Genomic DNA, 24,566 nt, shown 5'->3' with positions numbered 1-24,566 from the left:
TCGAACAGGATCATGCTTTGTTACACTGGTTGACTATTAGATGTATGGATTGTACTGTATAGTTGCTATGGATACCGAATTTGTTTTGATAGGTTTCTCATTGTTGGTCGATTATTTCAGTCTCCTTGCCACTGGATACCACCAAATACTGGTGCATTTCATAAACCTTTTAACAGCAATACTATAAGGTTAAGAGGAACATATTTAGACAAGTGCAGTCTCAGAAATCAACATCATGTTAGTACATGTTTATAACATGAAACATTATAAGAGCTATTTAAAACTGTTGTCACAGTAGGAAACAGAAATGTTGAAGCAGAATATCAAATGGAATGAGGCTGAAGAAAACCAGGTAGACATTTGTGATAAAATAAGTGTGAAAACACTCCACTTTATTACTACATGAAACAACGTTGCAATAACAGTACACTTCTCAAATCAAAGAACTTACACAGACATGTAAAACAAAGATATCAGCAGTACAACTCTTCTTTATTTTCAGGTTGTCTGGATGAATACAGTAACAAACCTGTTTAACCCTATTTCAACATGGTAAAATGCCATAGAATGAAAACACACTCAACAGGACTGTTAACCAATAATTGTGTGTGGCTAATCTCATGAAGCGACCAAAATGGGCGCAGCTGACGGTGTACACGAGTGGAGGATGAATAGCATTTGCTGGTCACACATACAAGTAATGATATTCCCATGAACAGAGAAATTATGAAAAGACTTGATAAAATAGTAACATCCTAAAATATAACATCATGTTGTTCTCTGTACGAGATCTTGCCAATGCGCTTATTTTAGTACACAGATGAAACCTGTCAAGACTATGGGGAGGACATACCATACTTTCTCCCCTCTACTCTGTATAATGTGGCAAAGATCAAATATTCAAATACGATGGTCATAAAAACATCTACCTGTTCACCTAATGGGTCTCATTTTCGGGAATTTTCACCTTCACACAATCTTTATCATACATTCTTTAATGAGACACAAAACATGTTTAAATGATAAAAATACATGTACCGTGAATGCAAACATCACATTGTAGCAGATTAGCATGAAGACACAGCACATACTTCACTAAGAGAAGTCAACATGGCATATCATCCAGACTACAGGTAGGTATGTTCACAGAAGACTAAAACACAAAATTCCTGTGAGCGCAGAGTTAAATCCTTGTTGGCCGACACTCTCTCCACATTACAGCATCCTTCATGAAGTAAATGATGCATAATTCATGGGGAATGGGCAGCACAAAGTATATGATACACCAATAGTAGTACAGAGTTGTTTTCCATGGTAACTGGTTGGACGAAAATGATTTGTTCTAATTTCTAGGAGTGGGGATATGAAATTTCACAGTAGTCCCCTTGAAGGCTTAATCATCCAATAAAGAATGTGAAATGAATATGATCATTTTTGCAAAGAAGCATGGCAACATACTTGTAAAGCCAGTCAGTGTCAATACACATGCTGTCCCTATGAACACTGCAAATACCTAAGCTACATAATGACAGAACACAAATGTTTTCAAATTTCAGAGACCAGAATATTTTCAAGCTACCGTAAGTGTACATGTTAAAGAAAAAATGTGACCTAACAAAAAACAGGTGTATAAAACAAGACTGAATATGTTTGATGAGAAGGTAACCTTATGCTGCGTTGAGTATTTCCATGAGCGTGAAAGGATAAAGGAATTCGAATGCAGTACGTGCTATCGTTTTGTTAACAGAGAAAATGTTGACTTTGACTGACAAATAGAACAAAATGGTTTGGGCTTTTTAGTTACACCCATATGTTTTCATCTTCAAGCTTCAGTAATGTGGCTTAATTGTACCTATAAATGAATGAGAAAAAGGCTACGTAAGTATTACATTCAATGATGTCCAGCCAGCTGGGGGCAATAGCCACCAGCTGGTCCAATGTTTTATTTCAGAAAGCACTCCTTGGTTTGCATTGTTTGTAACCCATTGATTATATTACAAACTTCATTTGGATGTAAGTAACACATGGTCTGACTATCAAATTACCTTTGCAGGGCTACAGGATTTAATTAATGACAAGTCATTGTTGATGACATAGTCCCTACTTGGTATCAATTAGTAAACAATTAGAGAAATGATGGTCATATTGGATTGTATCACAATACAAATCAATGTGCATATGTATGACATAGGGAGTAATCCTTGTAGTCCACATTTCGAAAGAAAGTGCTCCAGGCATCTCTGAAATATTTGTATGAATGGACACACAGACAGGCACACATGACCAAACCTATATGCCCCCGGACTTTGTCCCAGGGACTTTAATAAGCATTGGACTGTTGGTTCTAAAGTGGAATTGTTCATCCCGACAAAGACAGCATGGTTACCTGCTGGTGTCAAATTCTCACTGTAGGACCAGTTTCTATGTACCCTTACCTGCCACTGCTCCTGCTTCTGCTGCGACTTCTGCTACGGCTGTAACTGCGCCGGTATGGGGAACGGGAACGAGAGTTTGACCTTGTTGAGAAAAAGAATGTACGTTAGCACTGAGAGCATACAATATAATCAAAGCTTGGTGGTTGTGGAGCATTTAATTATAAAACTTTATCATGTATTTTTTTCACAATATTTAGCCATTTTTGTTTAAATTCCATCACCATATCTTCATACAAGAGTATCTACAAATCAGCAGACTAGAAGAGAAAACTTTATTTGGAGATAGAATGTATAGAAACTATATTGAGGTTCCAGTACATTTACTGTGAAAGAAATCTGTCTTTTAAGTGATGCAGAATGAAGACCCATCACGAGAAATAGACTAAAACATTTAGTGAAGACAAGTGCTATTTGATTAATTAGCATCTGAAAACAAATTGTCAGGTACTTTTGTTTTGGAGTTGGAAAACGAGGGCAAATGATAAAAGCAGTACAATCTGATATTGACAACATTCCTTTAATTGTTCAATGAAAGAGAAATTGAAACAATTTATTTAACAACCTTTCTCAGATATAGAAGGTAGCCCGAGATGTCGTGCCGACACCCCATGGCTGAACTCGCGTGCTGACAACAGACAACTCCCAGGGCTGAGCATTGCCACAAGAGTAACTTTAGGGAAGTCGACTCAAAATTGATGAATTTCCGACAGCCTGTTGATAAGCTGAACTTTTAGGAAAAGAGACTCTCCAAGGCTGGTTTGTTGTCAATGGTGCCCTGGGCCATTAGCTGACTGTGCTGAACTCAAAAGTTGCACATGTTGTTCACATGTTGTTCACATGATGATCACATGATGTTCTCATGGTGATCTCATGATTGCATGCTGACAAAACTAGCAGAATGCTGACTAAACGCTGAACGCTTCCCTGAAACAATGGGGTAGCTTGGTTAATAAAATGGTGACAAAGGAAAACAAAAACACATGGAAAAATTGCCCTGTGTGTAATAGGATATCTCAATGGGAACCTGTGGCACAGGTAAACAATATAAAGATGAGGCATTTTGGATTTTGTGCAAATTTGTTTGCATATGAACAAGCATAGAATATTCCATTACCAAACATATAGCAACTACAATTCCTAAATATGGTACACGCATGACAATACACACGCCACAGGTGATATTCATAATTCAATTAAGGAAATAATTATCGACAACACAATAGTGCCATATGTTGGTATTGGAATATTAGAACCAGCAGCATGGATTGGTGGATCATAATGTCCAAATAATTCAGTCACAGGTAACATAAATGCTGAGACAAAAGTCCATGCTTCATGCTAGACATAGAATTTCATTCTATAATTTCTTTTGCATAAAAAGAAACTTCAAATTTGCATATATTCTTTTGTAAAATCTTTTCCGAAACTTTGCCCATGGAAAAATCAAGACACAATCAAACCTCCCAGACATGCTTAATTTTAAATACATGTGAAGAATTTTTAATGGCAGGAAAATTTCAGGCACTGTTTTGACTGAGATGGAAAAGTTTGCTTATGTGTTATTGAAAATGCATGCCAGTGAATTATACTGATGCAAAAATGACAAAACCAAAATCTTCGCCACTATTAGTACAAGAATTAACAATACATATTTTTCTGTGTAATAATCATTGCTACAGAAGATTCCCACTTTTTCACATAGCAGTATTCTGTATCATAATATTGGTCATAATAATTTATATGTTGAGGTCAATTTTAAAGGTTTCTGAACATAGTCATCTACTGACTTTCACAGAACACAAAATATTAGCAGGTTGCTAGTGGAAGGCCAGGCTGGGTAAAAATTTGTGAAGGCACACATGATAAGGGCAATGTCAAGCATTACTTTATCCAGGATAAAAAGTCCATGTTACCTGGATCGTCGTCGGGATGATCTTCCATAGCTACGGCTGCTACTTCCACGGGCATGGTAGCAGTCTCTGGCAAAGTGTCCACGTTTTCCGCACTCATAACAACGTTCTTCAGAGAAAGACCGGCGCGGTGGTGGCCTTCCCCACTTTGCCCAACGGCTTTTCCCGCTGGATACTTCCACCCGCACCCTGACACCACACAGCATTCTGCAAAGACACAAGAGACCAATGTCTGATTAAAACTCTTACTCAAACACGTAGCCAGGCCAACAGCTTGTCATTAGGCTGAGTCAAACTACAATTTGTCAATAGTTTAAACCCCCTTAAACTCACCTTAAAAGGGTTCATGTATAATTCCATATCACTGGATTTGACCAGGGGCTATAACATACTGGCAGCACTGAACTCACTGACCTGACAGACTAATGGCCTTTGAATGCTATCTTCTGGGCGTTATTGTGAAAGTCAACAGAATTTTCGTGACTTTGAGGAGAGAGGGGTTGCAGTACAGAAAGGGTAAACCTAATTTTGCACTTTTTGCTGGTTTTATTTGAAATTACAGTTCACAAAACTAAGTATAACAATTCAACCCAATTTGCTTAGAAGGAAGTCTCACTTTGCCAAACATGAGGTCAATGTTGTGCAAAATGAATGAATGTTGGTATAAAGGACCAGTTTTTTTTAAGAAGTACATTTGAAACAACGGCGCATTGCCACATACCATAATTAATTATTTCTCCATGCAAACACGGTCCCTCCAGAGGGACCATGATGCAAACGTGTTACAACATCATATGATGCTGTCAGCACTCCTATTGAGCCCGTTTTGCTGTTCTTTACCCTTTGAGTCACAGTGCCAAAGTCAATTTGTGTCATCTTTATAAAATATACTCCAGCAAATTTTTTTCAGATTTTGCCAAAATTTTGCAAATAGGCTGTAGCTGCTGAAATGTGATGTCCATTTTGTAAAGAATTATTTTAAAAAATTACAGAAAAATTCATAAAAATTGATACAATGTTGCACTAAAATTTTGGTGGAAAAAATACAGCACTCAAAGGGTTAACCAAGCACATTTGCGCCTTCATAAGACTGGCCAACAATAGCCACTAAATGCCTGACACAGAGTATTCCCTTCACAAACATCACTACATGTATATGTCTAAGTCACTTTTGTACTTTCTTACCGTCCATCCAAACCCTTGACAGCATCTTCAGCATCTCTGGGATCTTCAAACTCAACAAATGCGAATCCTGGCGGATTTCTTGCAACCCAAACATTACGCAGAGGGCCATAATGGACAAATGCCCTCTCTATTTCATGCCTTGTTCCATTTGTTCCCAGATCGCCGACATAGACTTTACAGTCCAGGGAGCTGCTATCTCTGTAATGTGACATCTTCAGCAGCTACCGTATTCTGAAAGATTCATTTCACAAGTACTACCTGTTATTGTTATGAACACTGCATCATGACTTTTACCCTATTCACACAGATAAAGTTACGCCGCTGCTATACCAATGCAGGTTTTACGTCTGTGTTATAAAATCTGTCTGGACACTCAGCATCTTCTATGTGGGTATATAGTTTACACCTACTTCAGGTGAAATGGCATACGTAACTTCCATCATTTGTAACAGCTGAAAAAAATGAGCCTACGGAAAGAAGGTTAACTTGGTTAAGAAGGTTAACATGTTTAAATAAATACCATACCTGTCGATCGCCTTCCAAAAACATTTCTGAGCGCCGCCATTACCAACTAATGACGGCTCCCAGAAACACACTCAATGTTTATGGAACATGATCAACGTGCTTGAACAAATACCAAACCCCATAAACGACAAGGCTAGTATAGTATAGTGTTTAGTCATCAGTTGTGATACATTGGTACGACCAAATGCTGTAAATATGTGGGATTTCACGTCAAAATGCCGCGCCATGTGCGGCGCTCTTATTTTGAACGCTACAGGGCCTTCGGCATTGTAGCTCTACTGGTGAGCAACGTTGCAAAAAACCAAAACTCACCGACTGCCCCACTGTTGAGCTACAATTTTGCAGCTGGGGTACACATCACTTTGACCGTATGATAAATTTCAATAATCGTGATGGAGTCTTTCGTGTCATATCATGCAAATAGCGGTCCAAGGGAAACACTGAAACTTATTTGCCTTCTCCGACAAAAAAACGGAACATATTTCCAGTTTATTTACGACTCAAGTTTAGTCTGTGTATATTTACAGACATTAAGATTTAATAACCATAAACATTTGAAACATGACAAACTTATGTGATTCTGGGACCAAACATGGCACGGCCGATCAGTAGCGTGGCTTTTCTACATTTGCATACATTTCCGATATTCATGCTTTTATAGAGGAAGTTCCTGTTTAAACCGCAGCATATCAAGGGGTTGAATTTTCGTGATTAAGGCTAGAAATTTGTGCTGAAACACAGAAGTATGTGGGTACGGAATTCCAAAAGCAGCCAAACGATAAACCATGATTTTTTACACTGACAGAGACCTGTTCTGGGATGTCCGCGTGGCATGGAAAAATTTCAGGAATTGTGGGGCTTCTTCACAGAAACACATGGAAACTAAGTGGTGCCAATATTTATGAAAACTGAAAAATGATTCCCTAGCCAGCTTATATCATGAAGATGCATGTCACTGTTCCCTGTTGTTGTTCGTACAATGTCCTGGATAAATGTCACGCGCCATTCAACATCTATCCTGCGCAGAGCAAAACAAGATGGATGACAATCTGCACCTTTACAATGATAAAATACTTGATGTTTACACATTTTGTTCCCATGCGTGTAGTAATAACGTTAGCCCCGAGATATTCTTTCCAACACAAACTATCATTCATCAGACAGATTAGCTCAAATGGAATTTAACACTTTGTTTTGGACTAGTATTGTGCTTACCTTTCTTTACTTGGACTGCGCACAGCGTTCTTTACCGGAAGCTTGAAGGAAAAAGGGTGAAGTAAGTAATAATTTATTGTTAGATATGCACATATATATGTACACGCCCTCTATTTTACTTAAAAATCATATGTCCACTATATGTCAATTTTAAGTATTAGGCATTTTTTTAATTTAGATCAAAACTAACATGCCAAGAAATTCACTCTTAAGTGAATGAAGATCGAACCACAAAATTATTTTATTAACTTTAACACTATACTGACCCTAGTCCGATGCTTACCGAACATTGCCGAAATCGCCATAGCGCTGGCGTGGTGTTGAAGGTGGGTGTACTCGCAAACTGTGCTGGCAAATTTACCCAGCATTTCCAGAAACTCAGCGGTAAGTTTGCTCGGTTATGAAGGTATTTGCATCAGCAGAAATCAGAGATTATTCTGTCGTTGTGCTGTAACCAATGTATTCGCGCAATTTTAGCAGGTTCCAGTCAATTCCAAATACCTTTTTGCCGACTTCCCTATCGATTTGCTTTCTATTGGTCTACACATGCGTTCTCTAGTCTAGACCCCCTGGTGCGCCGCGGCAAAGTAATAGGCAGAGGGCAATATTTTTATATCTTTACATATGGATATCAAAATAATGTGAGTAACGTTGATTGGCATTCGTGCGTGCGAGTGCTGACGTGGCTAAACGCTGCGCACCTAGTCCTATCATTAAAATATTGAATATTATATGATGTTTGTGGATGTGTAAACCACAGGACGGTGCAAAGCAAAGCGTCGGCGTCTCAGTCAGATGTTGTCGCAGGTGTTGCAGTAGTCAGAGAAGGAGTTGCAATATTGTCGTTTACTGCTGAGCTCAACTGACACTTTGTACTGAAGTAAGGGCGGGTATCTTAAATTTCTTGCCTAAGACGTTCGGTTTTTTGTATGCCGCTCTTAACATATGTCCAGGAACGTAACCGGGTAGGCATTTTTTAAATTTAAGTTCCAATTTTCTCACTATGCAAATGCAAATGATGCAGACACTTTTAGTGATCTACAGTGTGTGATGCTGTACGTTGAGATTTACTTTGTCATCAATTGTGGGCGAGAATGAAGATTAGTGGACACAGCAATTTTGATTGAATCACAAGTTACACAGCAACGCCTCTCATACTATCGCTTTCACTTACAGCTCTGAAGGAAATCCCATTTAGTTTGCATCTAAAGGTGTGTCTGCTAATCTTTTGTCATAATGTTACAACATGGAGATAGTGTGCTACCTCCCTGATTACTAGCTGCAAAATTGTAGCTCTACGGTGAGGCGGTCGGTGAGTTTTGGTTTTTGCGACATCGCTCACCAGTAGAGCTACAATGCCGAAGGCCCTGTAGCATACAAAATAAGCGGGCCACACATGGTGCGGCATTTTCATGTAAAATCCCACATATTTACTGCATTTGGTCGTACCGATTTATCACTACTGAAGACTAAACACTATACTACACTAACCTTGTCGTTTATGGGGTTTTGTGTTAGCACAGACACGTCGATCGCGTTCCATAAACATTGAGCGTGTTTCTGGGAGCCGCCATTACCGGAAGTTGGTAATGGCGGCTCCAAGAAATGTTTTTGGAACGCGATCGACGTATTTGAACAAATACCAAACCCCATACACGACAAGGTTAGTGTAGTATAGTGTTTTATGGGATTTTATATCAAAATGCCATGCCATGAGCAGCATGCTTATTTTGTATGCTACAGGGCCTTCGGCATTGTAGCTCTACTGGTGAGCGAGGTCGCAAAAACAAAAACTCACCGACCGCCTCACCGTAGAGCTACAATTTTGCTACCTCCCTGATTACAAGTAATTCTCCTGTTTGTGTCCCTTATCATGGCTCAAGAGCTTTTTACTGTTACTCTATGGAGTAAGTTTTAGTGAAAAGCTCTTAAATTTATTGTTTTCACAAAATTGTCTCTCAATAATCATTTACCCTTTGCGGTGTCTCTCCTCATCCATGTGTGGAGGGTGTCCTTTTAACTATTATTTCACTCAACACTCGCCCACAGTTAATGTCTTTGGAATAAAAGAGAAGTTGCCCAGTGGGGAGCTTGGCCAGATGGAGTAGTCGGCCAGTTGTTAGCTCAGCCAGTTGTCAGCTAGTTCAGGCATACATGTAATCCTAACAACATGATGACAACGGCTGCACAGTGTAATGTTCATCATGATTTACTTGCAATGAAGTAACTTGAAGCCCATAGAATTACTACCAGTACATGTACTATTAAACAATGCCCTTCTGTATCTCTGTATGCATACAATCTGCAGAAACATGCGGTATATGTGTTCAGAATGGACCGCTGCACACTGTTTTCTGATTGTTTCCTTGCCACAAAATAAGAGGAAGTGTAGAAAAAAATTCAAACTAAAATGCATATGTTATATTCAACAATAATGCGAATGTAATCATACATCCATGCTACCCTTATATTTGTTGAAAATGCCTGACCTCCCCTACTGATTGAGATTGTCAATGTGGGCTCTGGCTGAACTCATAACTGGCTGACATCCACTGGATACCAGTTATTGTCAAGGGTCAAATCACAACATTGTATACCAGATTCTACAGGTGTACAGAAATTACACGTCACGGAAAAGTGCTGTTTAGCTCCAATCTAAAACCTGAATTTTCCAAAGGAGAGTCAACAGTATTTCCCTTTCCCGCTGTGTTTGTAATTTAATCCGTTGAACATGACAGTAAATCTGGAATCCTTTGAAAAGCAAATTTAACTTGATGCAAAAGTTGAAAACCGTAATAAATAGAGATTGTGTTAGCTTGATGTTATGCATAAACTAATTCGTTTCATTCACTCCTGACATTCTTAAAACTTACCAGAGCCACCTTTTACGTACAGGTTTTAGGCCTGAAAGGGCCGACAAGATGTATATCTTTCATTCTGACAGATCAGCTGAAATACGAACATCAAAACTTCATTGACTGTTCTTGCATTTTTTTCTTCCGAAAACAATGTGACCAAACAGAACAAATCCATAATGATGTACAAATGCCATTCTGCTTTGACCAAATATTTGTTGCACCTTCTTCTTTAGAGAATTCAATCTGTTTGTGATGTTGTCTTTGGCATATGTGGTTGTAACATCCATTCCTGATCAAACATATAATGAGACTCATGACTATGCATTCATCCATTGTTTTACCTTTGGTCTGTTTATAGGTTGAGCCTAATGAGTCACTACAGGTCATATTCTAGGTCAAGGTCCAGGTCTCGATCGCGGTCACCGCGCCGGGACCACCATGGATCTAGAAGTCGTCGCAGCTCGCGTCGTTCTCATTCACCTGACTGGGACGCTGACGGTACCAGGGTGTACTGTGGTGACCTTGGAATCGACTGCTCAAGAAGGGAAATCGAGAAGGCATTTTCAAAGTATGGAAAATTGGGGGAAGTTTGGGTAGCCCGTAACCCTCCATGCTTTGCATTTATAGTGTTCCTCAAAAGGGAAGATGCAGAAGAAGCTATCCGAGACATGGATGGAAGGTGAGGTCCCTATCATGTAAATTAACATTCCACACTTTGTCAGTGCCGATGCTAATTCAGACCTACACATGCAAGTATCAGAGAAGGGCTAATCAGACTTTGACGTGTCCTTAAACTCTTATGTCAACTTTCATCCTTTTCCCTGAATAGAGATACAACTTTGCTGTTGAAAACAATGAGATCAGCCCAAACCATGGTTGTCGAAGGGTGAAAACCGGAAATTTTGCCACCTTGCCTCTTCTATATCTGACTCTGTGTGTTTTCCAGTGTTTTGGAATTAGTGACTGACAATTCTGTTCTCTAATATGATTGAATTTTATATGTATCAAAGGAGTAAAATTTACCAGGTTTACTGCCCCCCCCCCCCCAAACAGAAATAATGCCATTAGTACCTCATCTCTCTTGTTTGCCAAACTTACATGTAGTGCTGAACTGTGAACTCTCAGTAAGTGTTGCCTTGTTACTTTTTTCAAAGACAACAGTGAAATACATCACAGAATGCCCCAGGTTTTTAATTAATCCGCTTTCTACCAAGCTACGTAGACAAACCATAGAAATAAATACCACTTGGGAGAAAGAGGATTAAATGATACGTTGAATAGGCGACTGGTACAAAATATGTTTTTAAAACCATCTTTGTGTGATATACATACTTTTATCTCCATTTCAAGACTTTCTCCCGAAATTAAAAAATCACTTTTTTAATTATTTGACTCCCTGAAAGTTTTCAGTTTCTTTTTCTGATTCCAGGATGCTTTGTGGTGGCCGAGTACGGGTCAGTCTTGCCCGACCTCGTACACGTGGGCGAGGTCGTCGAGGCTACGATCCAAACCTCAGATGCTATCAGTGTGGGGAAAGAGGTCACTTTTCCAGAGACTGTCGCTACTACTCACGCAGCTACAGGCAGTAAGAATCATTCATTTTATTTTCCTCTGTTATTTTATTTTATATTATTTGTTTCAAATCTTACAACAACCCTGCATCTAAAGAAGGTGGAAAAAAACGATACGTGTATCAGTATGTGAAATCTGTGATGAAAACCAAATGACAAGATACCGAACGACAAAAAATATTTGTCTTAAATTGAAATGATTGTTGTAGTTACTTGCTGCATTGTGATTTTTTGCCAATTTTGTTTTGTTGTTTTGCCTCTCTCTGACCATTCGTTTTACTGCTATACCACATGCCAGGCGATTGTGTATTGGTTTGGTGCTATGGTAACTGGTTACTATGGTAACAGTGCAGTGATGTGATAAGTGATGATGAAATGTGATGATGCTGTATATAGATAGGAGGGTTTGGTGTAGTGGTAAAATGGCTGAAACATGGCATGGTTAAGGAATCGATAGCCCTTCAAAGAGAGTTAATGGTCACATGGTCTCTAAGTACAGTGGTAGAGTTATGTTGCGTAGGGCTGCTGTCTCCATTTCGGAGCAATGTTCATGCAGCATTACTTGTACAATGGTTTTACAAGTAAATTTCGGGCGATAAGAGAAAGTGTATAAAAACATCGTAACCAGTATGGTAAGTACTCGGTGCTTCAAAGAAAGTCCCTTTTGTCAAAAAACATTTGAAGATAAAATCAACATGAGTGTTTAGTGACCTTTTTGTTTCCTTTTCTGCTTTCCTATCCCCTTTGTGTTCCATGTTTTTCCATTAAACAGCTTAAATCCTATCCCCGGCTTTCATAACATCACCGCTGTATTAACAAAACTTGAAGCTTGTACAAATATGGCTCCAGTATTTCTCCAGATTAGAAAACTTAACGAGGCATTTGTCAAAAAAACAGAAAATGTTTTCATCTCATCAACTGTAAAACCTAGAGGCAGATGTTTGTGATTTTAGTCCATTCTATTCTATTAGTTATTCTTGATAGTGATAAAAACATTTTGTAATATAATTATGCTGCAAATATAAAATTCACCAAAATATTCTCATGGATTTCATAGTTTTTGTTATGAAATCATCAACATATGTCATTCCAATGTGCCAATTATTGACCAAAAAAGTAAAAAAATACAATTCTTACAAATATACAGAATATATGCATCAGAAAATACATGTGTCTTTAATACATGTAGTGATGATTCGTTATTTGACTGTCTGAAGAGATTTTCAGTATAAATTATGTGGTTTTATACTACCATATGGTACTTCAAATATGGCAGTATTGAGTAATATCATCAGTTGTGAAAGCCTCGATGTAATAAACAATTTCCCTTGGAATAAATTGTGCTTGTTCAACAAGCCATTCTGGAATTTGAAAGTTTATATAAAGGTTGCTTATTTGTATTGATTCAGAATCCCTCACTATATTTTATATTTGTACAAGCATTTGAGATCAACCCTATCTACATATACAGGGAGGGGATAGATCTCATTGAATTACTGTTACAAAGATTGAAACTTGATATTGTGCATACCCTGTCACAGGCCCACTGTTTATGATTACATGTACAATTTCTGAAAAGAATTGGGAAAGAGAGAGTGAATTCTACATCAGGACTAAGGTTAAAATGCAGGTATCTGAAAGCACTGTATGCTATGTGCATCTTTATGTGGTGACCTCGGCAAACAGAGCCATATTTGTACAAGCATGATACATTTAGTTACTAACAAGTCATTACAATTTGATCCTACCCTCCACAATCACTGCACCATTTGAGCATTGTGTACCATGAAAGTCACACCAAGTGGGTACCAGACAGTTCTAACAACTACTGGAATCCCAGACTATTTCAGCAGAAGGGAATTTTGTAAGAACTATATTATAGCCAGGATATTTAGTTTTCAGCAACAAGTTGAAGATTGGTTCAACTAAAATAAAACATTTTTGGCTAAACTGTGAAAGCTGAGAGGATGTATATTCTTGGTTAAAAGCCTCCTAACCTTTAGGAACTTCACAATATCAAAATCTTGCAAGTGAAGGTTCATTCTTATCATGTTTCGTAAATGATATTTACTTGATTGAAAATGGGAGAAGTGACATTTGTGTAGTTCTTTTGCAAATCTGTATATTGATCATTATTTGAGTCTCTTTACAAACAAAAGCAAAATTTGCTTTGGAAGAAGATCGTTCAGAGCTTCAGAGTAAAGGTGATTGTGAATACATTTTATGACATCTGAAATATAATGCCGGAGGGCTTCCATTATCTGTATGACAACCCTGTGTGTTTCCATGTCTCATGTCACATATACTGGTAATGTATTGTCAATCTACCATCAACCAGCAGACTTCTAACTGCCACAGCTCTGCTCTGCTATATTTTTACATTGTGATGAAAAAACTCTTCATCAAACAACGAAAAAAGCTCAAAAGTTTTATAAGTGATAAAGACTTAGTAGATCATTTTGTAGTTGGCAATTCACGGTGATGGTCAGCGTGTACCTATTGTTCTGGTTTTATCACACCCGTTGATGTTATAATTTTCATTTCGTATTCATAAATGGAGAAGGGTACCGTGTACACATGCTTGACAACCGACTAACCTCATTCATTAAATAACCCCAACAGCATACACGTCCATTTACATGCAACATGTACACCACTCATTGTACAGTGTGTATTGATCCTGTCCTTTGTTCAGTCACCATAGCATCTCACTCTGCTGTCAAACCGCACACACACCAAATCCCTATTTTATTTTGTTGCCTGGGGGTATAACCTCCTGTATAGTTCTTTGTAGAAATGTAATGCATTCAAAACACAATATTGATATTTGGATGAAGTCTCTGTTGTGATATGCATTTGATTCTGTACTGACAAAATTGTGTCCTGTAATTTGGGATGATTCAAATTTTATTCAAATTTTACTGGTCCCGAATTTCAGCAACAGCTTAGAAGTATGCTAAAAAATTTTCGGTGAAGAACATTTTAAAAATATTAAATGCGTTATTTACCCCAAAAACATACAGTGATTGGTACCATTTGTCCAAATTCTTGATTATCTTGACACTTTTTGTCTTTCAATATCAAAAGCATATCACATCATTATTGTATTTCAGCTATATTATTGCCATTGTCTCGCAAGGAATATATAGTATGTAGGATATAGATATTTGAGAGGGAATGTTGATAACTTGTGTTGGAACATAAGCTCAATCATATCTCATTCATAATGGTATGTTTTGATACACCACAAGTTTTACGCATTTGTTGTCGTCAGTTTTAAAACTCATGTTGCTCAAGATCAGAGAACTTGTTTATTAATCCCACAGTTTTATGTCAAATCTGTACCTACAATTGTGATAGTCAGCAGTGGTTTTGGTCATGATATGTGTTTGCACAAGTGTGCAATTTGTGATATCAGACATACCATTGTAAATGTGAAAAGATGATGACTTTTCATCTTAGTGGCAGTGTTTTACAGAAAAACTAATCAATTGTTGATATCCAATCCTGATAGCGATAATATTCAAGGCTTCCATTGTCCTGTCATTCTGACATATTTCAAAGTGCACTTTTAAAGCTTGCTTACGTCATGGATTTTTTAGCCTTTACATCTAACACAGGTAAAAACATATTGCCTTTAGATTTACAAGCCTTCAACAATTTCCCTAATGTTTTAGTTTTTGTCAGATAAAATGCAGAAACTGTCAATCTATTCTTCATAGGTTCTCAGTACATGTACAGTGCCCTTTGTGAAGTTCTTTGGCATACAAGGAAGGCTGCAAACTGATATGAGACAAAAGTTTGTTTTCCAGGTCAAAAGTCTTCACAAACAGAAACAATGGAAGCCTTGGAATTATACCTTGCTATCAAATTATGCAATGTTAGTTGTTTTGGAATATGTGCAGTCATTCACTTTTCTGAGTATACCAATAAACTATATTTACAAGCTTCTCAGTGGTTCTAAAGTTTGAAAAAGAAAATACTGCAAGCATGTTATTTATCTTGATATTTATTTTGCTGCATGATAAATTGCCTTGCATAAATCATTATACAAATTACATACAAATATCTCTATTTATTCTGATATTTATTTTTCCGACTTTAAAAACATAAATCATTACACAAATCAATATACAAATTATATATAAAAAGCTATATGTATATATTTAGAAAGAGAAATATTGGCACTATGGTGATGGAATTGCTCCTCAAGATAAAGCAGAGATCCGTTCTTTTAAAGCAGTAACTGGTACACCGCCATTTCCGGTTTCATAGTCCCACGCAACCCAATCTATAATGATGAGCTCTAACCAAAGTACATATGGAAAAGGTGGAAAGGCATCATTTGGACACAACATCTGCTGTCAAAAATAACCAACTGGCTTGCAAAAAAATGGAAGAAAAGAGCAAACCTAGAGGGCAGGTACTGAAATGTGTAGTGTTAGGATAGAATATAAGTAACATGTGGTCTTTTTGTTTTCTCTCTCCCATGAATGTAGCCGTTCACGATCTCGTTCTCGTTCTAGAGGGCCGCAACGGTCTCGGTCCAGACGTTCCCGCACCCGTAGCCGTAGTCGTAGCAGAAGTCGATCTCCTGAAAGGTAGGATACATTTCCATTGTTTTGCGATTGATTTGATTTCAATCGATGTTTATTGTATGAAAGGCTGGTGGCCTAAGATACTGAATAAATTATCATTATTTCAGATCTCCCTTTCCTGAGATAGTTCAAGTCAAAAGTTTTTAAAGAGACAGTACTACAATTTAATGTTGTATGTAACATTTGTTTATTAATTCCTGTTTGTTTGTTTGTTTATGTATGCAACTTCTTTCCTAGTGATATATTTTTCTTGCTTACTGTATCTATCAGATTAGAAGAAGAAAAATGTTATTTCCATAGTTACCATACCTTCACCTTTTCATTTATACAGCAATTTATTTTGCACATTTCAGTAGGTGCAGTGTTTGGTGTCTAACGCACTTCCCATGAAAATCACAATTATAGCACATTTTAGAGAGAGTTTTGAAAGCAGAGGGTTAAAAGATCACACAATAGAGAAACGTACAATTCCTGTTTATTACAGTCTACTCAAAATGTCCTACTGCCCTCACTTGTTGAGTCACTGCAATACTTACCTTTGTTTTTTTCACCTGCAGGAAACAAAGCCACCGTAAAAGTTACAGTAGAGACAGGTAAAGTTAACAAACACTGCATATTCTTCACTTATATGAAGGTCTACCACAGTGTTCTCCACTTCTTGGAAAATCAATGATGATTAAATTACATAACAAAGCATAATATGCATGATATTTTGTTGTTAAAATGTTGTATTTTGTACAGTTATTAACATATGAATAGATTTTTGAAAAGGTGTCCTTTTGCTACATGGCGGGTGTTGATCATGATAAAATATTAGGCTAATGTGCAGCGCTGAATAAGATCTGACCCAATTGGGTAGCTGAATCTGACCAATATAATGAAAACAATACAAATAGACTCCCTAAGTGGCTGTGAATAGTGAAATTGGACCAATCAGAGAAAGAGCTTATTCAAGCTGCACATCAGCAGAAAATATTTCAAGACATGGCTATTGATAGGCTGCACCACTGTGAAATTTAGTCCTGTTTTCAGTGAAACACCTACATAAAATTTTGAAGTAAGAGGCCCCTTCAAGCACCTTGCTGTCCTGTGCTGTCACTGTTGGCTGTAGTGTATTGAATGACAGGTCACCCACTGTAATGTATCAGTCTGTATAGAGGTCAAACAATGATGGGGTAATCAGTGCACACATGAATACATCGCAAACAATATCGTTCAACTAGTTCACCTGTATCTTTCTGTAGGAGTGTCTCTCGATCCAAATCAAGGTCACGCTCAAGGTCACGAGCATCCAGAGATGGTGGTGGCTCCCCTGTACAAGAGAAAAGGTAAGATGCATTTTCTTCTCTGTAAAGCTTTGTTTCCATAGAGCAACTGTATCTTTGTACTTTTGTTTTCTGGTGATTGCACAGAGAAAAGCTATTTCACTTGACTGTTGCACATGCTGAAATGCATTGCATGTATCAAACTGAAGTCAGCAATCAAGATATCTTTAGCAAAGTGCAATGTTATAAGCATCCCTGTTTGTTTGCGAAAGTCTCATTCTCAAACATTTTCATGACCATGACGATGCTGATGACAGTTTTCTACAAAACATGATTTACACTGTCGTGAGCACCATATTACAGCATGACTGCCAGATTCCATGGAACTGTCAGTTCAACTTTGGCAAGACAAAGATCAAGGCGACATCAGGTTAATAGCTTATTGATGTCCTACTTTGTTAATTTCAGGAGCAGATCTCGATCAGTAAGAAGTTCAAGCAAGAGTCCTCGAAAGAGAAGGTGAGAACTACAATTTAGAATGATTTTGGATGTAGATGAACTCCATGCTCATAGTCTTCTGTAGCACATCTGTTCAAGCAGTTTATTTTTAGTGTGCATTAGTTGCTTTTTCAAGCAACAAATTATCACATAAAAACAAAGATGAATCTGCCACAGTGCACTTGGAAATTTGGTGTTGTGCAAAGAACATTGTCAATATTGTACATGGTTGAACATACATAAAGTGTACTCCAGTCTTTGTTTGCAAAGTAACAGATTGACGTTCTTTTATTAGCTTCCTTTCAAAAATCCCGAAATATGCAATATTTTTTCTAGTGATGACGTTTTTAGGCTGCAATATAATTTTGTTCCAGACTCAAAACCTAATAATCAGTGATATTTGTCCTACTTGCAATCATAAATGTTTTCTTTCAATAAATTCTCCACTGTATTGGGCTTTGTAATTACAACATTCATGGACCTTGACAGTTTGTAGAATTCTGCCAGATGTCTATGTGCAATTTTTGCCTGAATGTGTTTTATGGGCACTTTTCAAGCTCCTTGAAAATTGGAGAAAATTGCTTGAATTAAACTTCTTTTAAACAAACATTCTTTGTGTGTAGTTGGTCAGGTAGTTTATAACCAAAAATTTCAGAACAATATGACAAACACTAAAAATGCTGTTGATTTTTATTTCAGGAGCGAGTCTGGTTCACCAGTGAGAGATGCTAGCAGTCCGCAGAGAAGGTTTGCTGAAATCGAAAAGTCTGCTCTTATAATAGACTCAGCCTGATAACAACCACATCACTTCATTAAAATACAGGTCTATAAAAGTGTAGGAACTGAGTGTATTCTGTCACACATTGCTAGTTTCTTGTCAGACCATCCACTGTGCTTGACACTACAGGTGTATATGAATCCAAACCAACCAGTTTGCCTACGTGCAGGCAGTTAGTCACTTTTTCCCCATAAGTGAACAGATAGTCACTTTTTCACATAAGTGAAAAGATTTTTACTTTTTCCCATAAGTGAAGAGATTGTTACTTTTTCCCATAGGTGAAAAGATTATTACTTCATGAAAATACTTTTCCTGTATATGTTTTACCATTTTATATTTGAATGTCTTGAATAAAGATGGATTAAACCCAGCCATCTCGTTGACTTGTTTACTGGTAGCTTACTACATTTTCTACTTATTCAGGTTAATTTTGCCTTAAAAAAAATAGTTATATGTTTAACGTTTCTTAAATAAAGCCATACCTTATAATGACTGTAAGAATGTTAAATGTTTTGGAATGATGAGAATCTCTCTAGCACTATCTTATCCTGAAATACCAAATCTTTTTTTGAAAAAAAAGCGGATTAATCATGAAGTTGATGAGAAGGTTTCTGCAGAGGATCAAATTTTTAGTTTGCACAGTTGTAGCAGTGTGTGATGAATACACTCATTTTCACGTAATTTGTGTTGAAAGCATTTATGCATGCCATGTAGCACATGGGTGTTTAAGCTTTTTTCATTGTGTTTGCTAAGGTGTGCAGAACATACAAGATGTTGCATGATTCAATACCTGTAAAGAGCCAGCTACTCTAAACTCTTGATTTCTTTCACCTGTTTTGTATTTAATGTCAACCGTAATTTGATGTTCTACTCCCTAAAGTATGTTGAGATGCACATTATTCAGCTTGTCAACTCGGCCTGCACATGTATGAACTGGTACAGACTAGAATTAAAATGGAGACAATAAGGCCAAAAAAAAAAGAAATGTTTCTGGTCAGGCCTTTCTTAAAAACATGGTGCGGCGACGCAGATTCTTTTTTTTTTTTTTTTTTTTTTTTTTTCCCTCAAGGGAGGGAGGAGGGTCAGTTAAAGCGCCAAAGCGTAGCGGCTAATTTGCATAATCATTTGCATATTATTAATTTATATTTGCATATGGATGTAAGCTTAACTTGCACATGCATCCACACATACATGTACACTCACAACAAAATGCAATGGTAACACACAAGTGTGCAGTTTGAACATCATGCAAACTCTTTATTACACTTAAATAAATCATCACAGTATTGTAATTACAATTGCAAATAAAACAGAAGATTCTGATTGAAACTTTGAGAGCAAGAAATGGTTCGTCTGATTGGAGTTTCATTAATACATATATTGCTAATAAATTGTCAAAACTTGCCAACAAAGAGGAAAATTCACAAGTTTAAGCTTTACACAATTCAAATGTAATTGAGTTTTATATCATTTTTGAACGACTTGTAAACACCGCGAATAATTTTTCATCACGGGCATAGATTTCAACCAGCGCCCCCTCTTAACTTCTACTGCCACTGAACATCATCGTTCGATTCTTAATTTTAAAAATACCACCAAGATGATCACAAGGCACGAACTAAGTACGACTAGAATCCCTCGAAAATCAGGTGTAAAATCTTTCAGAGAACGTGTCAGAGTGGAACCACACGCGACGCCAGGATCAATGTCAACACGTTATAAACCCGTCCACCAACATGGCCGCCGCCATATTGAAATGTATGCAATGTGATCGCGATCGTGATGGTACTCAGACAAAACTCATCGTTGTACAATCATAATCAACCTCACCAGTCAACTCTTATTTCTTTTGCGGTCCATTTCGTTGATCAAAGCTTGGGAATATGATCAAAGGCCCTACTAGTGCTACACCGCCTACCTCTGTGAACACTTGTCCGCAATGTATACTGAGTATTAAGGTCTTTGTTGGTCGTAATAGTCGTTCTGGAATGAAAATTTGTGAACAACCCAGCCGATTCTTCTATTGTTTTAACGTTCCTCTCAACACTTCCGGACAACTTATCTGATGCATACCATACTTCACACCTTCCACTCTTTCACCAGGTTGAAAGTTGCAGTGAGCGCTAATGTGTAGACATTGACAATGCATGCATCAGCTGGTAGCTACGCAGAGCGTGTGAACTAAAGGATGGCGGGAATATTTTAAAGCGTAGCGGGGAGAGGCGAAAGCGTAGCGGGAGCGCTATGGCCTGGGGAGAACACTGAGTTTTATAGTTTTATCAATATAGTAACATTTAAACTGTTCATGCAGTCACTGATCATGTGCCCCAAAGAATTTTCTCTTTTTCTTCAGCCATTTTGGTTTGGTGTCATAGTAATCAGTACGTAGTTTGCCGCCGCCGCCAGCCACAAACCAGGAAAAAAAAGGGTGACGCGCTGTTGTTCAAGTGACGCGCGCGCTGACCAGAAACATTTCGGGGGGGGGGGGGGGGGGGGGGGGGGGGGCCTAACAGTGCATTTTACAGCTGTGTATGTGCCATGTTGACAAGCTAGACAGACAGTGGATGTTTTATCTTAGGAAAGTAGAATAAGAACTTTCAATCAACATACTAAATAAAAATAATGAAAGAAATCATCCAGCGTTAGGGTTACTGGTCCTTTTACTCTTTGAATGCTGTAATATTTCCCACTGAATTGCTTGTGCAACAGTTTACCAATTACAGACCAAATAGAAGTAACTTTTAGTTGGCCACAGTTTTGATCCAAATTTTTGAGAAATACGAAAAAAAATTATAATATTGGCAAAATGTGGCAAAATCTGGAAATGTTCATCCATGAGCCTCCTTTGTTCATATGATGTTTACCATTCATGCTCAGTGTAACTTCATCCCATAAGTAATGTGATAATACGTCATGCAAATAGTACTTTGCACATGTCTTCTTGTGTGTCAGAAGAATGCAACAGTGTATCTTTTGTGTTCTAAAACTGTGAAATCAGGCTGATCTGATAGTACAAACTCTAATAAAGAAGTGAAAGCATTTTCAGCTTCCTGAAATTTCATCATTTACTTTTGGTAGTTTGTACAATTATTCCTGGCTTAGAACAACAGTCGCCACAAGGTACATTTATGAGCCTTTGCATGGATAGAACATCAAAGATATAATCAAAGATATACTGATGTCATTTGCACAGCTCCTGCTCAATGAATGCTTCATAGATGCCCAGTTCAGAATATCAACCCACCTATTCCATTGTCCTGAAGGGAGATCACAGAATGTTAACAAAGTGTACAAACATCCTTGCTTTGCAGGTCAACATCACCGCCATCACAACCCAAACAACAGATAGCATCAAATGGTACTGGATCTCCGGAGTAGTCCTCTTTCACATCCCTATCCCAAATTCCACTTACAAGGAAAATCTTTAGCTCATTATGAAAACATCATGGTTATATGTGTTGTACTATAAGGATATTCTGTTCATATCTAACAGAGAGGTACCAGCAGTGCAGAGCATATTGATTATGTTTGTCCGTTTAAACTTTTCTCATATCAATAGTCCATTTGTTGTCGTAGCATTGAATTCCTTAGTCAAATCCTTAATATTGTTTACAACATAGTGGCTGATTCTAAGCTATATCTGGGCTGTATTATTCAGATGCAAGTACTTTAATGTTATTTCTGAGCCCTGTACAAGTATTCTGTTATGATTTTATGTAAAGAGATGAAGGGGGGTTTTGTGATGCAAATTCTAGTATCATGGTTTTTAGGGACTTGCCTGCCAACTTTTTATTCCTTTTAAAGTGAACTGATGGAAGGTGATCATTGCAAAAAATAGCGATGTTCCAAGGATACTAACTGGAATATATTAGACGCACAGTTACAGCTGTTTTTCTCATAGATTTGATGTTGACAAGTTGTGTTAAGCCCTTTGTATGGTCTGCAGAATTTCATAACTTTTAAAGATACGTGCATCAAATTTGTGGCACAAATCAAGGAAAGTTTTTCTTTCACAGTGTTTCCAATGGCAGTTGCTCTGTATTGTTTACATACGTTTTTCAAAGGATGTGGAAATGTACAATATTTGCATGACATGCTGATTTGCGATCATGTTTTGTATCACTGTGTGACTTGTTCGTGATTTCTGTTGATTGTTGTTTAAAAGATTTATTTCATATAAAGGAATAATATTGAACATGGCACTTGCATGTACCAGAAATTGTTATAAAGGAAGGGGGTTTTCGGAACTGCAATGTGCAACTTTCTTATGTACAAACAATGTATTTCATGCAAGATATCTAGATACATCAGATCAACATAGTTGCAAGATTTAAATTGGATGTATGATCCCACAGACATTTGAGCACAGTTTCGAGGACCCCATCCCTTCAATGTTTGAATGAGTAGTAGTATGTCAACCTAATCAATTCAAGTCCACTGAAAGCAAAAGTTTCACAAATTCGTAACTGACATTTTCGTACATAAATATTCTGACATCTCTCAGATTAGAATTTGTTTTGAAACAATCTGTACGAATTGCTGTGCCATCTACAGTCTTGCAATTCCGTCTTTGGCTCAATTACACAAATGCAAAAAATTTGTGAACATCTACCCACATTCCCTATACAGTGAAACAATTGACTGGCTCAGTTAACACAAAAGTATGTTTCATGGTCATGAAATATTTTGATTAAAAAAGTCTAGACTTTTTTAGTGTACTGTCAGTTCCGTAAACTAGTGCTTCATGCCTCTACAGTTGTAAAGCATTTATGAGAAGAACTTTTTTATTTTTTGGTTTGTTTTTTTAGAATATGAGCAAGATGCTGTTAAAGTTTAAAATGAGATGTAAATTGTCCAAAGTTTTGGAAATTTTCGAGAATGTGTTCATCATGTGCCTTTTGTTATTTGACGTTAAAAGGGAGCCTGTCACTTTCTTACCTTCTCACTACTTTTTATGAGATGATCACAGGATCACAGATATAAATTAAAGGTTTTCATGTTTAGCAGATTTTACTTGGCATCACCGCTGTCCTTGATCGAAAGTCAGCAGCATTGTTGGTGGTGCCACCTCCCCTCATATTGAGTTCTATATTTTGGACAGTCTTTGTACTTCTGTTTATCTCATTGGCTGAAAACTAGCAATGTATATCCTTGTGAAAGAAATTAAACGTTTTACAAACATGCAAGTCTTGTAATGATTTATCCTAGATTTCCTTATTTACTCACATTATCCCCTTTTAACATCGCAATCATTGTATACTTTGTTCAGAAGCTTGGACAGAACAGTGCAGCACTTCACCATTCTCAGTATGTCCAAATGATTTACTAGTGTGGTATGATGCTTTATCGATCAATGTTATGACAATCAAACCAAAATTTCACTCATCTTACTTTGATTGCATAAACATGAATAAGTCTGCTTTACAGCTGATTATACTTGACCTTGCTGATTGGGCATTTGGTATTTACATATTGTGTGCATGGAACCCATGATGTGTCTATCTAAAGCCACCAGAAATTCTCTGGTAACCAATGCGTTACACTATTACTGATAATTGTAAAACCAAAGGAAAACCATCAGTCCAACATCTTTGGTACTTTTACCCATGTAAAGATATGAAAATTGGGGGAAATCTGCATGAGAAGAAGAAATGCAAAACTACTGGGCATGCTGGTTTTCAAGAGAATTGATTTCAAAGTTTCGTTTCTGATATTTGATCAAGCAACA

The 24,566-nt window shown here is 37.4% G+C and overlaps 2 protein-coding genes across 10 annotated transcripts; one reads left to right on the top strand and one right to left on the bottom strand.

The window, feature by feature from the left end:
• Positions 1–359: 359 nt before the first annotated feature.
• LOC139138867 (serine/arginine-rich splicing factor 7-like) lies at positions 360–7,360 on the bottom strand. 2 transcript variants are annotated; one of them, XR_011553687.1, is made up of 5 exons: positions 7,271–7,360; positions 5,531–5,761; positions 2,998–4,552; positions 2,436–2,516; positions 360–1,852 (listed from the first exon to the last, which is right to left on the bottom strand). XR_011553687.1 is itself a non-coding variant. In XM_070707439.1 (5 exons), the coding sequence occupies exons 2-5, from the start codon at positions 5,740–5,742 to the stop codon at positions 1,843–1,845; spliced, it is 507 nt and encodes a 168-aa protein (XP_070563540.1). In that variant the 5' UTR covers positions 5,743–5,761; positions 7,271–7,360; the 3' UTR covers positions 360–1,842. The 2 variants fall into 2 exon arrangements, 1 of the variants encoding a protein (XP_070563540.1); XM_070707439.1 differs by having other exon boundaries at positions 4,349–4,552.
• A 180-nt stretch (positions 7,361–7,540) lies between these two features.
• LOC139138823 (serine/arginine-rich splicing factor 7-like) lies at positions 7,541–24,024 on the top strand. Of its 8 annotated transcripts, none has more exons than XM_070707425.1 (10): positions 7,563–7,654; positions 8,447–8,481; positions 10,487–10,807; positions 11,558–11,713; positions 16,226–16,300; positions 16,855–16,890; positions 17,542–17,625; positions 18,031–18,081; positions 18,760–18,883; positions 22,150–24,024. In XM_070707425.1, the coding sequence occupies exons 3-9, from the start codon at positions 10,497–10,499 to the stop codon at positions 18,851–18,853; spliced, it is 807 nt and encodes a 268-aa protein (XP_070563526.1). In that variant the 5' UTR covers positions 7,563–7,654; positions 8,447–8,481; positions 10,487–10,496; the 3' UTR covers positions 18,854–18,883; positions 22,150–24,024. The 8 variants fall into 8 exon arrangements, with proteins under 8 accessions (XP_070563510.1, XP_070563518.1, XP_070563478.1 ...); XM_070707401.1 differs by having other exon boundaries at positions 16,199–16,300; XM_070707409.1 differs by lacking the exon at positions 8,447–8,481 and having other exon boundaries at positions 7,541–7,654; positions 18,760–18,807.
• The last annotated feature ends 542 nt before the right edge of the window (positions 24,025–24,566 follow it).

Source organism: Ptychodera flava, chromosome 1 (genome assembly GCF_041260155.1).
Source record: "Ptychodera flava strain L36383 chromosome 1, AS_Pfla_20210202, whole genome shotgun sequence".
NCBI classification, from domain to species: Eukaryota; Metazoa; Hemichordata; class Enteropneusta; family Ptychoderidae; genus Ptychodera; species Ptychodera flava.
This window is presented reverse-complemented; position numbering and strand designations above follow the sequence as displayed.